The following is a 14,986-nucleotide window of genomic DNA, read 5'->3' as shown; positions in this document are numbered from 1 at the left end:
AGTGCAAAGAAGGGAGGTAATTAATGGGTCCCATTGTTATAGTCTTTGGTATGACTTTATGATGTTGTGTATTTTCAGTGTATGATGCTTTTGGAAAGATGGGTAGTAATGTTGAAGGAGGTTCTGCCAACCAGCCGGGCTTGCTGCAGCAGTGTCGCTCTGCCCATAGCCCCACCTTTTCTGGACAGTACTGTCAAGTCTTCCTCTTGCAGGTTAGGACAATAATTGCAACTGCACAGGCATACATTCAAAATAAATTGGAAAAAAAAAAATCCTGTTTTACTTTCACAGGGAACAATCCAGTATTTTGTTGGTATTTGTGTTCCTGATTCTTGTGACGAAGAGGAGGTACAAACGTTGGTACTGTACGGTCAGTGATTTTAAAGTGTTTTGCATTCATAACAATTGTGCACAGTCAATCCAATAGATCTGCTGCTTTATTTAAACAGATACTTTCAAGTATGGCCACAAGTCCCTCATTCCTCCTTTGCCTTCTATTTTGGTCAACGATTCTACCCAGGAGTTGATCATGACACATTGCTTGTCAAAGACGGTTACTTCTGATGCAGCAGATGTTACGTGCCTGTAAGACATCATATCAAATGTTTCACTGTTCATCGCAAATTTTAACCCACTGAACCGACAACGGTCTCTCCCATAGGCTTGTGTGTTGCCTATTGATAGTGATTCCACTCGCAGCAACCCTGTTCACAGCAACAATTAGATGGCAAAGGAACAGAGCCGTCACGCCGAGTGAAGAGTCCACCAGTTTAAACACTGGCCTCGATATGTACGGGACTCTGAAGACTAATGGTTCTACGGGTGGAGTGATAAATGGTTGCTCAATTGAGGAAACTGGTAAATATAAAATAATGGGTTCTTCAATTGACCATGTCCAATTTCTTTGGAATTTCACAGACATTGAATGTTGTTTTTTTTTACACAACTGCCAAAATTTCCTACAATGTGGCAACAAAAAAAACATTTTGTATTATTTGCTAAATCTGTTCCACAGACAGCGTCAGTCGTGGCTCTTCGTATTTTTCTCAAAGCTGCGTCTACCAATGTCTGAAGGCCTTCTCCCTTCAGACGACCAGTCGAGGCATCTTCAGCACTTCCTCCACCAGGGTCCCTGAAGGCGGCTACTCCTCCTTGAATGGCATCCGTGTTCTCAGCCTGTTATGGATCATGTGCGGCCATTCCGCGCAGTTCCCTGTGATTAACAACCTTGGTACGACCAAGCTACACCTTTCCAAATGACGATTGTATCATTTGTTTGAAACTATAATCTGCAGATAACTACAAAGACTGGAAGAAAACAGTCGAAAGAAGCCCTCTGTATGTGTTTTCTCTCAGCGGACCAGTTTTTCTGGCAGTAGACACATTCCTTCTGCTGGGGTAAGATTTACTGTATCTTCTACGGCAAAAATTGTTTAAGTCGGAAATTCTACGAATTCTACATTCCTACAAACCAGCTACTTTACCGTGATCTCTACACATACTTGCCAACCTTGAGACCTCCGATTTCGGGAGGTGGGGGGTGGGGGGCGTGGTCGGGGGTGGGGCGTGGGGCGTGGTTGGGGGCGTGGTTAAGATATATATATATAAGAAATACTTGACTTTCAGTGAATTCTAGCTATGTATATATATATATATATATATATATTTTATTACATATATATATATATATATATATATAAATTAAATAAATACTTGAATTTCAGTGTTCATTTATTTACACATACACGCACATAACACTCATCTACTCATTGTTGAGTTAAGGGTTGAATTGTCCATCCTTGTTCTATTCTCTGTCACTATTTCAGAACACACACATTATACAAATATACATTATAAAATCAATAAGAAAACGGGAGCTCTAATTTGGGAGTCTGAATTAGGATCAGAAGTTCCTATATAAACATTGCGCACTCACGTCGCCTTTTTGTATTGATTACTACAGCTGTGCACTGGATTCATTCACAAATACAAACTACAACTCACAAACACTTAAGAGTTAGGCTCCACCATCAGAATGTGTACTTAAACTTATAAAGATCACATGGATATTATTCAGTGAGTTGATTCACCAAAACTAACCTGTTATACAGGAGGAAAAGGCACACAGGACGTTTCAATTGTTCACAGACTGGTTGCGCTCATCAGAATGACAAGACACTTCCGGTCTGCAGGTGATAGCATTCAATTGGAAAGAAACGCCCTACTGCCCCCTACTGACCAATGTGAATACTGACAAATCTGTAATGACAGCTCCAAAAACGAATTCAAACCACAAAATAAAATAAATAAATCAACACAAAAATGTGACACATTATGGGTGGGTCACATATGCATGTACAGTAGATGGCAGTATTGTCCTGTTTAAAAGTGTCACAACATTGCTGTTTACGGCAGACGAACTGCTTTACGGGGGACGAAACCTTGACTGCTGTTGTTGTGTGTTGTTACCGCGCTGGGAGGACGTTAATGAAACTGCCTAACAATAAACACACATAAGAAACCAAGAACTCGCCCTCGATCATTAGCTGTTTATATGTTGGGAAAGCGGACGTGAGAACAGGTTGTCAACACGTCACTCAGGTCCGCATGGAGCTGGAGGGGGTGTGGCCTCCAGCTCCGCCTGAATTTCGGGAGATTTTCGGGAGAAAATTTGTCCCGAGAGGTTTTCGGGAGAGGCGCTGAATTTCTGGAGTCTCCCAGAAAATCCGGGAGGGTTGGCAAGTATGTCTCTACATGACGTTATCTGGTAAGATTATGTTTGCTGTCAGGACTACTGATGAATTATCAATGCACAAACAAACCAAATACTACCTTATGCGACCGTTTGACTGGACCATCGACCCTCGTAAACGCCAAGTAGACAATTTCCGACTTATTGACATGCTTGAATCTACATTACCTCTAAAGCAGTGCCTGTATTTCAGGGGTCTACTTAGCGCCAGGTCCCTACTTAACTCGATACAAAGAGCTGAAGACAAACTGAGTCCGGGTCTGGTGTTGGGCTACCTATTCAGGAGGTTGAAAAGGTTATCTCTCTGCTAAGTGCATGAACAGATTATTTTTACAAGAACGGAACACTCCAATTGTTTTTGTCTATCTCCGGGACAGAATCCAGCCGCTGCATCTCTTCATAATGTGTCTCACCATTGGCCTTATCTCTGTGGTCCACTGGGGTCCTTACTGGTTTCCATTCATAGACAACGTGATGGATTGTAAAACATACTGGTGGGGGAACTTGCTGTTGATTAGCAATCTACTACCAGTCCATGAGATAGTAAGTTATTCATATTTACTTTCGTATTTCAATAGTTGTTTATATTAGACCCGATATCCTCCCAGTGTGTTCCTTGGACGTGGTACCTCTCTTTGGACTTCCAGTGTTATGCCACCACTCCTCTACTGGTATATTTTTACAGAATGTAAGTCCACATGTTATAATGTCTAGACCTATGTAAACCTATTTGATCAATGGCCTCATTGCATATTCCACCAGGAACAGATGTGTTTTTGCAGTCGTGGCAGGGGGCCTCCTGTTGACGACCATGTTGGCTAGTTCTGTTGTAACTGGACTCCTGCGACTCCCCGTCTTCCAGCCTTCTACACTGTAAGACCTCAAACTGCAACTGCTTTGGAGTCAACCATATATAAAGGGAAAGTTATTTAGGAACTTTGGAAATAAATATAGTCAGTAAGGTCACATTGCAGAGCCAGGTGGAGTAATTTGAAAAATATGTAAATTTACAACCCCGCGACTCCAAAAGGGACAAGCGGTAGAAAATGGATGGATGGATGGAAGTTGTAATTTTAGAGTGACATTGTAATTTTACAATAATAATGAAAATAAAGTAATATCATTGGAATAAAAAGTTAATTTTACGACAAAAAATTGTTGAATTATAACCACAGGTAAAGGAAAAAATTGTTATGTCTAAAGAATTAAGTCATAATTTTAAATAAAAGGACAGAATTTTAAGTGAATAAAGTATTACAAGAAAAAAACGCTACATTTTAGAAAAAAATTAAAAGTGGCAATACATAAAGTCATGACTTGTAAAAAGGGTATCATGGTCGCACTCTAAAAAAAAATTGACAAAATTGTAAGGTTACAAAATAATCATAGTTTTCAAAGAAAATTTACAAATTTTAGGGAAAAAAGTTATTTATATTTTGACTAAGGACTAAGTAATACATTTAAAATAACAATGTTAATACATTCTAGGAAAAAGTTAACAAGCTGAAATATGGCCACAAATAAAAAAAATATAGAAAAGAAAATATGCGTATAAATATAAAAGCTATGAGGAAAAGTCATTTTACAATCATCATTTTGCGAGAATAATGCCATAATGTTACATAGTCATAATTTTAGAAAAAGTCCACATTTAAAAAAAAAAAAAAAAAAAAAATCTCCAGCACCCCCCACGACCCCAAAAGGGACAAGCGGTAGAAAATGGATGGATGGATGGATAGTAATATGTTGAGAACAAAGTGGCAATATTTCAAGAAAAACAGTTTCAAGAGAATATATTTGAAACATTACAAAGAAAAAAGTTAAAATTTAATTCTATTAATGTCATGACTTTATTCATTATTCGCTTATTCATCATTATGACTTTACACTCCTAACATGACATTACTTAAGTATAAGGCCCTATACTTAATAATGTTTTTTGTAAAAAAATGTTTTACTTTTTATGTATGAAGATCTTTTTAATTTAATACTTAGTAGAAACATGTAAATATTTAACTTTAATTTTTTTAATTTTTTTTAATGCATTGATCTATTTTGCAGGACATCGGAGAATTACGTCTTGTATTATTATGTAAAACCCCACACCAGATATGGACCATTTTTGATAGGAATCTTAACCGGAATATACTTAACCAGTAGAAAAGGACAACTGTTAAAGCACAAGGTAATTATTATCTTGCTACAATATATCACAGTTATGCAAAATAAAATGCAGTTACACTAACATGCTTGTGTTGTTGCGTTATCGCTCCAGTGGCAGGCAGTGCTGGGTTGGTTGTGTTGTCTGTCAATCTTGGCAGCATTGATTGGCTCGGCTTACGCCCTCAAGGGGAACTCGGCGCACCCTTCTGTGCCACAGGCGCTCTACCAGGGACTGCACAGACCAGTCTGGGCTCTGGCTATCACCTGGATCATCCTGGCCTGCGAGGAGGGATATGGAGGTATGTATATCTCACTTTGTTGGAAAGGTCTTGATGGTGGCTACAGCCCTATTTTTTGGAACATTTCGTGTTACCATGGTGTCGACATTACCGAAAAGGACCCAAAATGGGCCTATTAGTGTGTGGATGTGAGTGTGAATGTTGTCTGTCTATCTGTGTTGGCCCTGCGATGAGGTGGCGACTTGTCCAGGGTGTACCCCGCCTTCCGCCCGATTGTAGCTGAGATAGGCTCCAGCGCCCCCCGCGACCCCAAAGGGAATAAGCGGTAGAAAATGGATGGATGGATGGATGGTTAGGTACACAACCTTTGGTTTTGGCTAGGTCGCAGTCAGAAGGAGAGGAGCACAACAAAGTGTTTTTAACTTTTTCCAATGATTGTGTGTGGCGTACACCGTAATTTCCTACAGCACGGAAGAACGGGAGAAACACTTTTAATTTACAGAACAAATTGTCCTCCCGGCCACATCTTTCATCCCAGCTTCATGTGTTTTGACAAATACTTAGATATACTCGTACTTGTACCCCAACACAGAGAGGAAATAATAAACATAATTACAAAAAGTGCACTCAAAATGGAGTGAGGAAAAATAACTAAGGATGGACACAAAATGTGTGAAAAAACGAAAATGCACACAGAAGGTGTGATGAGGAAACAGTTAATACTACATGGCAGCGCCGGGACAGAGCCACAGGAAACGAGAAGCGTGAATGGACCCAAAGCAGAGGAGATGAACAAGACTGGAAGGGCGAACCATTAGGAATCTACTGGCTCCAAGTGAATAGACTATAGAGCTTAAGTAGTCAGAAAGAAATAGGATTCAGGTGGGCGCGAAGGTGGCTGCGCCCCCTGATCTGCAGAAATCAGGTACTGCAACTAAAAGCAGACTGCAGACTACCTGTTTTTTCAGGATGGAGAGAGTGGAAGTCGCGCAGAAGGGATGGTTCAAGTATACAGGAGTTGGACACCCATGAGCGCTCTTCAGGACCGTACCCTTACCAGTCGACCAGATACTGAACTCCCCTGCCCTAAAAGTCACAAAGTCTTTGATGTTTCATTCCATCGCCGTTCACCAGAATCTCTGTGTAATAAAAACAGAGTGCGCCTCACACCTGGATGACAGGAGAACTTCAACGCGTGTCCCCACTGCAGGACTTCAGATCTCAATTCATTAAGTACAAATAACTTGCCTGCAGGAACATTGTCGGTGACCTTAGTCTCTGAGGCGGCATCGGACACCCTTCTCTCCACCTTCCATTGGCGTGTTCCTATCACTTGAGCCACAGGTATTATGTTCTCTTGAGTAGTTTCCTCAGGGGCAGAACAGTAAATTCTGGAGAGTGCATCAGGTTTGTTGTTGCAGGAGCAAGTTCTGTATGTAATAGAGAAGTTGAAGCGTGGAAGAAACAGTGACCAACGTGCTTGGCGGGAGTCTTTGAGAAGTGCTATATGCCAGGTTTTTACAATCTGTGACGGCCAGGAATGGTGTCGCAGTCTCCTCCACTCCTGTAGCTCGAGAACAATGGCCAGTAGCTCTCTATTCCTCACACCATAGTTTCTTTCACCCGCTGGGAGGCTGGTTCAGCTCTGCTGCTAAAGTTGCGGATAAATCACCTATGGAAGTTAACAAAAACCAACAACCTTTGCAAGTGCTTCCTTGATGTAGGACCATTGCCTGGATTTTGTCAGTTTCCGGTTTGAGATTGCCCTTCTCCATGATGAACCCCAGAAACGACACCAATAGGGAGTGAAATTTGCACTTATCAGCTTTGACATATGGCCGATTCTCCAATAACCTCTGCAAGACGAGACGGACGTGGTGGACATGTTCTTGGAGATTTCTAGAAAACATAGGAATGTCATCAAGGTACACAAATCAGAATTGATTGATCATTTCCCTGAGTACGTCGTTAATAAGATTTTAGAAAACCGTGGGCGCATTAGTGAGGCCAAAAGGCATAACTAAATATTCCAAATGCCCCATAAAAGCGGTCTTCCACTCATCCTCCCCTCCTTAATTGTCACCTAGTGATCAGCGTTGCATAAGTCTAATTGAGTGAAAACAGCAGCAGCAGAAGATAATGAAGTAAATGCTGAATCCATGAGTGACAAAGGATAGCTATTCTTCGCAGTTATGTCATTTATAACACGATAGTCAACTCGGGGCCGCAAAAATGTATCTTATTTCTCAACGGAAAAAAGAAAAACGTCCCCCAATGGAGAGGAAGATGGGTGAATGAGACCTGGTGTGACAGCAAGGAACAATTGTCACCTAATGCGGACTGTTGCGAACCTGACACACTATAGAGTCTTGCCACAGGTAACGATGCCCCCGGGAGGAGTTTATGGAACAGTTGTCGACTTAGACTTAGACAAACGTTAATGATCCACAAGGGAAATTGTTATACACAGTAACTCATTTACAAAGGATGGAAAAGGATAATTAAATACTCACAAGAGCACAAAAAGAGGGCGAAAACAGAAGGTTCGACTCCTGCCGCTGTCGATATTGCTCTCTTCGGTGAAGATGTAAGGTATTGGCTATCTTCCTTAGCGTCTTCTCTATCACACTCGCAAATTCTGTCGTCAAGACAAATGACCAAGTCAATGGCTGTGTCAAAGGTGGCAGTTTCATCACAGGTAGCAAGTTTGTTCTTGATGCAATGATTTAATTCCTTGCGAAAAATGCTGCATCAAGCAGCGTACCTCCTGGTACCCTAACACCTCCAAAACCCTCAAATCTAAACTCCAAACATCCCAGAACAAGCTAGTCAGATTACTTTTAGACCTCCACCCCAGATCACACCTCACTCCTACCCACTTCTCCAAGGTGGGCTGGCTCAGGGTGGAGGACAGAGTAAAACAACTTGCACTGAGCCTAGTCTATAAAATCCGCTACACCTCCCTGATAAGTACATGTCAAACTACTCCCTTAACGTAAATGACCGCCATAACCACAACACCAGGGGGAGCTCCACTAACCACGTCAAACCCAGATTCCGATCTAACAAAGGTCTTAACTCATTCTCTTTCTATGCCAATGTGGAATGCACTCCCAAAACCGCAATAAAAGTACACCTCCAGGCAACTTCAACCCTAAACTAACACCCTCCCCGGATTGTTAATAATCAAATGTAAACAATCAAATGTAGATACTTTTCTTATGCCTTCTGATCTCTCTCTCTCTCTATGTCCACTACTTGCTGTCCATATCCTACCAAGTCAGACCTACAATGTTTCAATATCCATTTCTCTGTTCTCAACTGTTGATGATAACAACCAAAACCTAACCCCCCCCCCTCCACACCCCGAATTGTAAATAATGTAAATAATTCAATGTATACACCCTGATGATTATCTTGTGTGATGACTGTATTATGATGATAGTATATATGATAGTATATATCTGTATCATGAATCAATTTAAGTGGACCCCGACTTAAACAAGTTGAAAAACTTATTCGGGTGTTACCATTTAGTGGTCAATTGTACGGAATATGTACTTCACTGTGCAACCTACTAATACAAGTCTCAATCAATCAATCAAACCAAATCCGCTCTCTGCAGCTACAATACGGAAATCTGCCTGCTTCTCTGCCTTTTAGGGGGTGATCAAACCCTTTCATTATCTTTAGTACGCAGGTGCATTGACATGGGCACAGCGGGAGCATTCTTACTAACTTCCATGAACCAGGCGGTGGCTTTGTCAGATAACAGACTCATGATGAATTCTATTTTAGCCTGGTCAGAGGATTAGGAACCAGGCTGCTGGTCAAAAACTAATGAGCACTGATGGAGGAACTGATCCTGGGAGTTAGACTCACCGGTGTAACGGGGAGGGTGAGGAATAGACTAGCTGCTGGAGGAGGTGAGAAGGTCCCCGTCCCAGCGAGTCACAGTGTTTGTCTGATCGACACGTTGGCTGAGGGTGCCGACATTGGCAGACAGCTTCTGGAGGGCGGCAGTCAAATCACGCAGCAGCTGATTGTGATAATCAAGAGTCTGTCCAAAGCCAGTGGGCCCAGAGTGGAGGCGTTTCTTTTCTACGGGGTCCATGTTGACCAATAGGTTTGTCACAATCAGCGTTGCCAGAATAGGACCCCAATGCAGAAAATAAATAATAAGAATAACAACAAAAAGGGCACTCAAAAAGGAGTGAGGAAAAAAAAAAAATTAAGGATCAATCATCAATTAATCAATGTTTTTTTATATAGCCCTAAATCACAAGTGTCTCAAAGGGCTGCACAAGCCACAACGACATCCGCGGTACAGAGCCCACATAAGGGCAAGGAAAAACTCACAACCCCAATGGGACCTTGATGTGAATGACTATGAGAAACCTTGGAGAGGACTGCATATGTGGGTGACCCCCCCCCCCCCCCTCTCTAGGGGAGACCGGATGTAATGGACGTCGAGTGGGTCTGACATAATATTGTGGATATGTGAATGCACACAAAAGGTGTAAAAAAACGGAAAACACACACTAAAGGCGTGGAGAGGAAACTGTTAACACTACACAGCAGAGCCACAGGAAACGGGAAGCGTGAATGGAGCCAAAGAAGAACAGGGGCTTTTCAATGTTGTTCTCGTCAGTTCCAGGCGGTCAAAGTGTCCCAATTTGTCAGATTTTATTCTCATCCATCTACTTTCCAGGTCAGAGGCATGATTTATGATGTAAATGCAGGGACAAACCAAGTGATCACGTCGCCGCTATAGTTTATCTGTATAACATGGGTGTCAAACTCTGGCCCGTCGTGTAATTTCACTTTGCCCTTGAGGCGATATCAAATTAACACTAGAGCTGGCCCGCCGATTATATACAGCGGCGGTGCCGCGGTAACACCGCATTCACCGCTAATTCTCATACTTGCCAACCCTCCCGGGAGACTCCCAAATTTCAGTTCCCCTCCCGAAAATCGTCACGTTCGCTTTTCATCCAGTCCAACGAGTGCTGGCCCAGTCACATAATATGTGCGGCTTCTGCCACACACAAGTGAATACAACGCATACTTGATCAACAGCGATACAGGTTACACTGAGGGTGTCCGTATAAACAACTTTAACACTGTTAGAAATATACGCCACACTGTGAACCCAAACCAAACAAGAATGAAAAACACATTTCGGGAGAACATTCGCACTGTAACACAACATAAACACAACAGAACAAATACCCAGAACCCTTTGCAGCTCTTCCGGGACGCTACAAGGTGTGTGTGTGTGTGGGGGGGGGGGGGTGTTTGGTGGTAGCGGGGGTGTATTTTGTAGCGTCCCGGAAGAGTTAATGCTGCAAAGGGTTGTGGGTATTTGTTCTGTTGTGTTTATGTTGTGTTACGGTGCGGATGTTCTCCCGAAATGTGTTTGTCATTCTTGTTTGGTGTGGATTCACAGTGTGGCGTATATTTATAACAGTGTTAAAGTTATTTATACAGCCACCATCAGTGTAACCTGTATCGCTGTTGATCAAGTATGCATTGCATTCTCGTGTGTGTGCGTACAGAAGCCGCACATATCTTGTGACTGGGCCGGCACGTTGTTAGAATGGATGAAAAGCGGACGTGACGACAGCTCGTAGAGGACGTTAATTGCAGTGCCTTTAAGGCACGCCCCCATGACTGTGGTCCGGGTGGACTACGAGATATAATGACTGATGAACACCTTCGTTCGATAATGAAGGTTGCCTCAGCTCAAAGCATGAGCCCCGACATTAATGAGCTAGCATCCAAGAAAAGATGCCAGGTATCTGGCTTTGGCACATCAGATTAGATCAGTGTGTTGCAAACTGAGCAGTTTAAAGTCCTGAAAGGTTGGTTTATTCATTGTTATTTTATTTTCAAATTTATTAGCCTGTGGAAAAAGTTAATGTTGATATTTACTTCAGAAGGCTGCAAATAGAAAAGAGACATTCAATTTTTATTTAAATTGTATTTGATATGCCATTGATATTTTTCAATTATTATTATTTGAAACTCGTTTTTGCATGTCACTATAAAGTTATATAAGCCTTGCTTGTTCAATATTCAATGCAAAACTTGTTTGGGTCCCTATTAAAAGGTTAATTTGTTCAACCTTGGCCCGTGGCTTTGTTCAGTTTAAAATTTTGGCCCACTCTGTATTTGAGTTTGACACCCCTGGCTTATAAGAACAATATCACTAATACCTGGTGACCATATTTTCCAGACCATAGGGCACACCGGATTATAAGGCGCACTACCGATGAGCGGGTCTATTCAGATTTATTTTTATACAAAAGGCGCACCGGATTATAAGGCGCATAGATTGTTTTACAGACCATCTTCAAGTCACTTTCTGACAGTCGCTTCAGGATACACCGTCTTATTTACGTGGCTCACCTTCGACATCATCTTCTCCCCGTCGTCTTTGTTGTAGCGGTGTAGAGTGCAAGGATAGCAGTGGAAGACGTGTCAAAAGATGGAGCTAACTGTTTTAATGGCATTCAGACTTTACTTAAATCAATAACAGAGCAGTATCTCCTCATCCGTGGCTCACTAGTGCAACAACAATACCGGAAATGGGTCCCGTGAAAAAACGTCCAACCGGAAAGTTCCGTGGGTGAATTATGTAAACCTATTACACCGGTAGTTTTTAGCGCTTTCATAGCGAGTCTAATGACGGATATAAGTTAGAACTTTACGCTACTTTATATTAGAAATGGCAACAGCACAGGATGAATGCACCATAACAAGAAGATAGAGTAAAAGGAGTTTATCGACTACGGACTACAAAGGCGGACGGGTGCGAATTTTCAGGACTTATGCAGATCCCAAATACAGATCAGCAGGTACCAGAAGGTAAGAAAAGTTGGTTTTGCATAATATTGTGAAACAAAACGCCAGACAATATGTCTGCTAATGGGTGCTATTTTGCGGTCCTTATACATACACCATAATAATACTCATATGTCTGACTACGGTAGCCGTAATGTGCCGACAATCCATCAAGCGGTGCGGCTTCATAGCTTACCAAGTCGTAATAAAACATGTTGACAGATTTTTGAGTGCTGTGTGTAATGTTCTATATTCTCCATAGAACATTTACATTTTTTGGAGTTGTTTACTGGTGTCATATTGCAGTCGACATGCATCTCTTGTGTGTGACTACCATCTACTAGTCACTAATCATTACACCATGTACCAAATAAAATTGCTTGGAGGTCGGTAAATACAACCAGAATTATTCCGTACATTAGGCGCATCGGGTTATTGGGCACACTGTCGATTTTTGAGAAAATGAAAGGATTTTAAGTGTGCCTTATAGACCGAAAAATACGGTATTATTCAAGTCACGAAATGTAAATGGAGTATTTTTGGCGCTTTTTGCATGGTTATTTATCTGATTTTATGGGCGGAATAGTGGAGCTATGTTTATTTAATATTTAAAATGCATTACAAAAATCCATTTGTCGTCATAATGATTGTGAATAATAGGCAAAATTCCCCAAAAAGTGCTGTTCCCCTTTAAAGCGAGAGAATGCAGGCAAACCTTCCATTGACGCTAATGTTCAATTTATCATCATCCTCGACACAAAAATTCAAATTTACTCATTTTTGACAGCATGCTTCTGGTTTATACTTCTATTTTACCTCATCTTAATCATTTAAACCAGGGGTGTCAAACTCAAATACAGAGTGGGCCAAAATTTAAAACTGAACAAGCCGCGGGCCAAGGTTGAACAAATTAACCTTTTTGATAAGGACCCAAACAAGTTTTGTATTAAATATTGAACAAGCAAGGCTTATATAACGTTATAGTGACATGCAAAATTGAGTTTCAAATAATAATAATAATAATTAAAAAATATCAATGGCATATCAAATACAATTTAAATAAAAATTGAATGCCTCTTTTCTATTTGCAGCCTTCTGAGATCAATATCAACATTAACTTTTTCCACAGGCTAATACATTTGAAAATAAAATAATGAATAAACCAACCATTCAGGACTTTAAACTGCTCTGTTTGCAACACACTGATCTAATCTGATGTGCCCAAGCCAGATACCTGCCATCTTTTCTTGGATGCTAGTTCATTAATGTCGGGGCTCAGTCTTTGAGCTGAGGCATCCCTCATTATCGAACGAAGGTGTTAATCAGTCATTATATCTCGTATTCCACAGTCTTGGGGGCGTGCCTTACAGGCACAACTTTTAACGTCCTCTACGAGCTGTCGTCACGTCCGTTTTTCATCCCTTCTAACAACGTGCCCGCCCAGTCACAAGATATGAGCGGCTCCTGTACACACACACACACCTAAATGCAAAGCATACTTCATCAACAGCGATACAGTTTACACTGAGAGTGGCCGTATAAGCAACTTTAACAATGTTAGAAATATACGCCCCACTGTGAATCCACACCAAACAAGAATGACAAACACCTTTTGGGAGAACATCCGCACAGTAACACAACATAAACACAACAGAACAAATACCCATAACCCTTTGCAGCACTAACTCTTCCGGGACGCTACAATCTACACCCCCGCTACGCTAACCCCCCCACCCCCACACACGCACACACACACACACACACACACACCTTGTAGCGTCCCGGAAGAGTTAGTGCTGCAAAGGGTTCTGGGTATTTGTTCTGTTGTGTTTTTGTTGTGTTACGGTGCGGATGTTCTCCCGAAATGTGTTTGTCATTCTTGTTTGGTGTGGATTCACAGTGTGGCATATATTTCTAACAGTGTTAAAGTTGTTTATACTGGCACCCTCAGTGTAACCTGTATCGCTGAAGATCAAGTATGCGTTGCATTCACTTATGTGAGCGTGCCAAAGCCGCGTATATTATGTAACTGAGCCAGCGCTCGTTGGACTGGACGAAAAGGGGACGTTACAATTCTCGGGAGGGGCACTGAAATTTGGGAGTCTCCTGGAAGGTTTGGCAAGTATGAGAATTAGCGGTGTACCGCGGCACCACCGCTGTATATAATCGGCGGGCCAGCTCTGTTGTTAATTTGATATCACCTCACGGGCCAAGTGAAAATACACGTCGGGCCAAATTTGGCCCGCGGGCCAGAGTTTGACACCCATGATTCAAACCTAAAATAATGGATTTTGATACTTGCATGTATGCTAAAAAAATTTCTGGCAACATGCTACAGTTAGCCTGCTATCCTTTTAATGATAGCCCATCCATCCATTTTATACCGCTTGTCCCGTTCGGGGTATTTTAGCTAATTAATATGTTGCAACCTAAAAATCCTGGATTACCTTACTTACCTTCATGTAACTATAACTGATTCTTTGTTAGCACGCTAACAGTAGAGTATTTCATAATGACGTTACCATACAAACGTAAACATTTTTTTTAGCTAATTTTGCTTTTGTCTTTAAAACAACTGTCCATAAGCAATTGTATTCTTGTTCTCCCTATCCTTCATTAGGTATAATCTGTAGTGTCTTATCGTTTGGTGGCTGGGTTCCGCTCGCCAACATCAGTTTTGCTTGCTACTTGGTACATCCCGTCTTCATCCTCCTCTATATCGGTCTACAAGAGACGCCCATCCACTACACAGACCTCAACTTTGTAAGTTCTTCATTACTTTGGTACTTTCAATAACTTGACTTTTAATTGTCAATTTACCCTACATTTGTGCTTTTTAGATGTACCTGTTCCTGGGACACCTGGTGCTCACAGTAGCAGCTGGCTTTGTTTTAACCGCGCTGATTGAGAAGCCCTACGTACTCCTGAAATGGAAATGTAAATAAATACAGACGTCAAGAACACACAATTAAAGCAATTAAGCCTA

At 41.5% G+C, this 14,986-nt stretch overlaps 1 protein-coding gene across 3 annotated transcripts in view; it reads left to right on the top strand.

Moving 5' to 3' along the window:
• The window catches only part of oacyl (O-acyltransferase like), an 18,140-nt gene extending 3,154 nt beyond the window's left edge, over positions 1–14,986 (top strand). Inside the window, exons 2-15 of one of the 3 annotated variants that reach the window (XM_061927343.1) lie at positions 79–212; positions 292–370; positions 450–585; positions 662–858; positions 1,016–1,231; positions 1,296–1,398; positions 2,946–3,047; positions 3,130–3,295; positions 3,361–3,440; positions 3,521–3,625; positions 4,814–4,937; positions 5,028–5,214; positions 14,621–14,763; positions 14,841–14,986. In XM_061927343.1, coding sequence (XP_061783327.1) covers positions 79–212; positions 292–370; positions 450–585; positions 662–858; positions 1,016–1,231; positions 1,296–1,398; positions 2,946–3,047; positions 3,130–3,295; positions 3,361–3,440; positions 3,521–3,625; positions 4,814–4,937; positions 5,028–5,214; positions 14,621–14,763; positions 14,841–14,945 — 1,877 coding nt within the window. In that variant the 3' untranslated portion in view covers positions 14,946–14,986. Of the gene's footprint in view, positions 1–78; positions 213–291; positions 371–449; positions 586–661; positions 859–1,015; positions 1,232–1,295; positions 1,399–2,945; positions 3,048–3,129; positions 3,296–3,360; positions 3,441–3,514; positions 3,626–4,813; positions 4,938–5,027; positions 5,215–14,620; positions 14,764–14,840 lie in introns of all 3 variants that reach the window. The other 2 variants (XM_061927342.1, XM_061927344.1) reach the window with 2 other exon arrangements.

This window comes from Nerophis lumbriciformis, linkage group LG32 (assembly GCF_033978685.3).
Source record: "Nerophis lumbriciformis linkage group LG32, RoL_Nlum_v2.1, whole genome shotgun sequence".
NCBI classification, from domain to species: Eukaryota; Metazoa; Chordata; class Actinopteri; order Syngnathiformes; family Syngnathidae; genus Nerophis; species Nerophis lumbriciformis.
The sequence above is the reverse complement of the archived record's forward strand: the minus strand, read 5'-3'. Positions and strand labels throughout refer to the sequence as shown.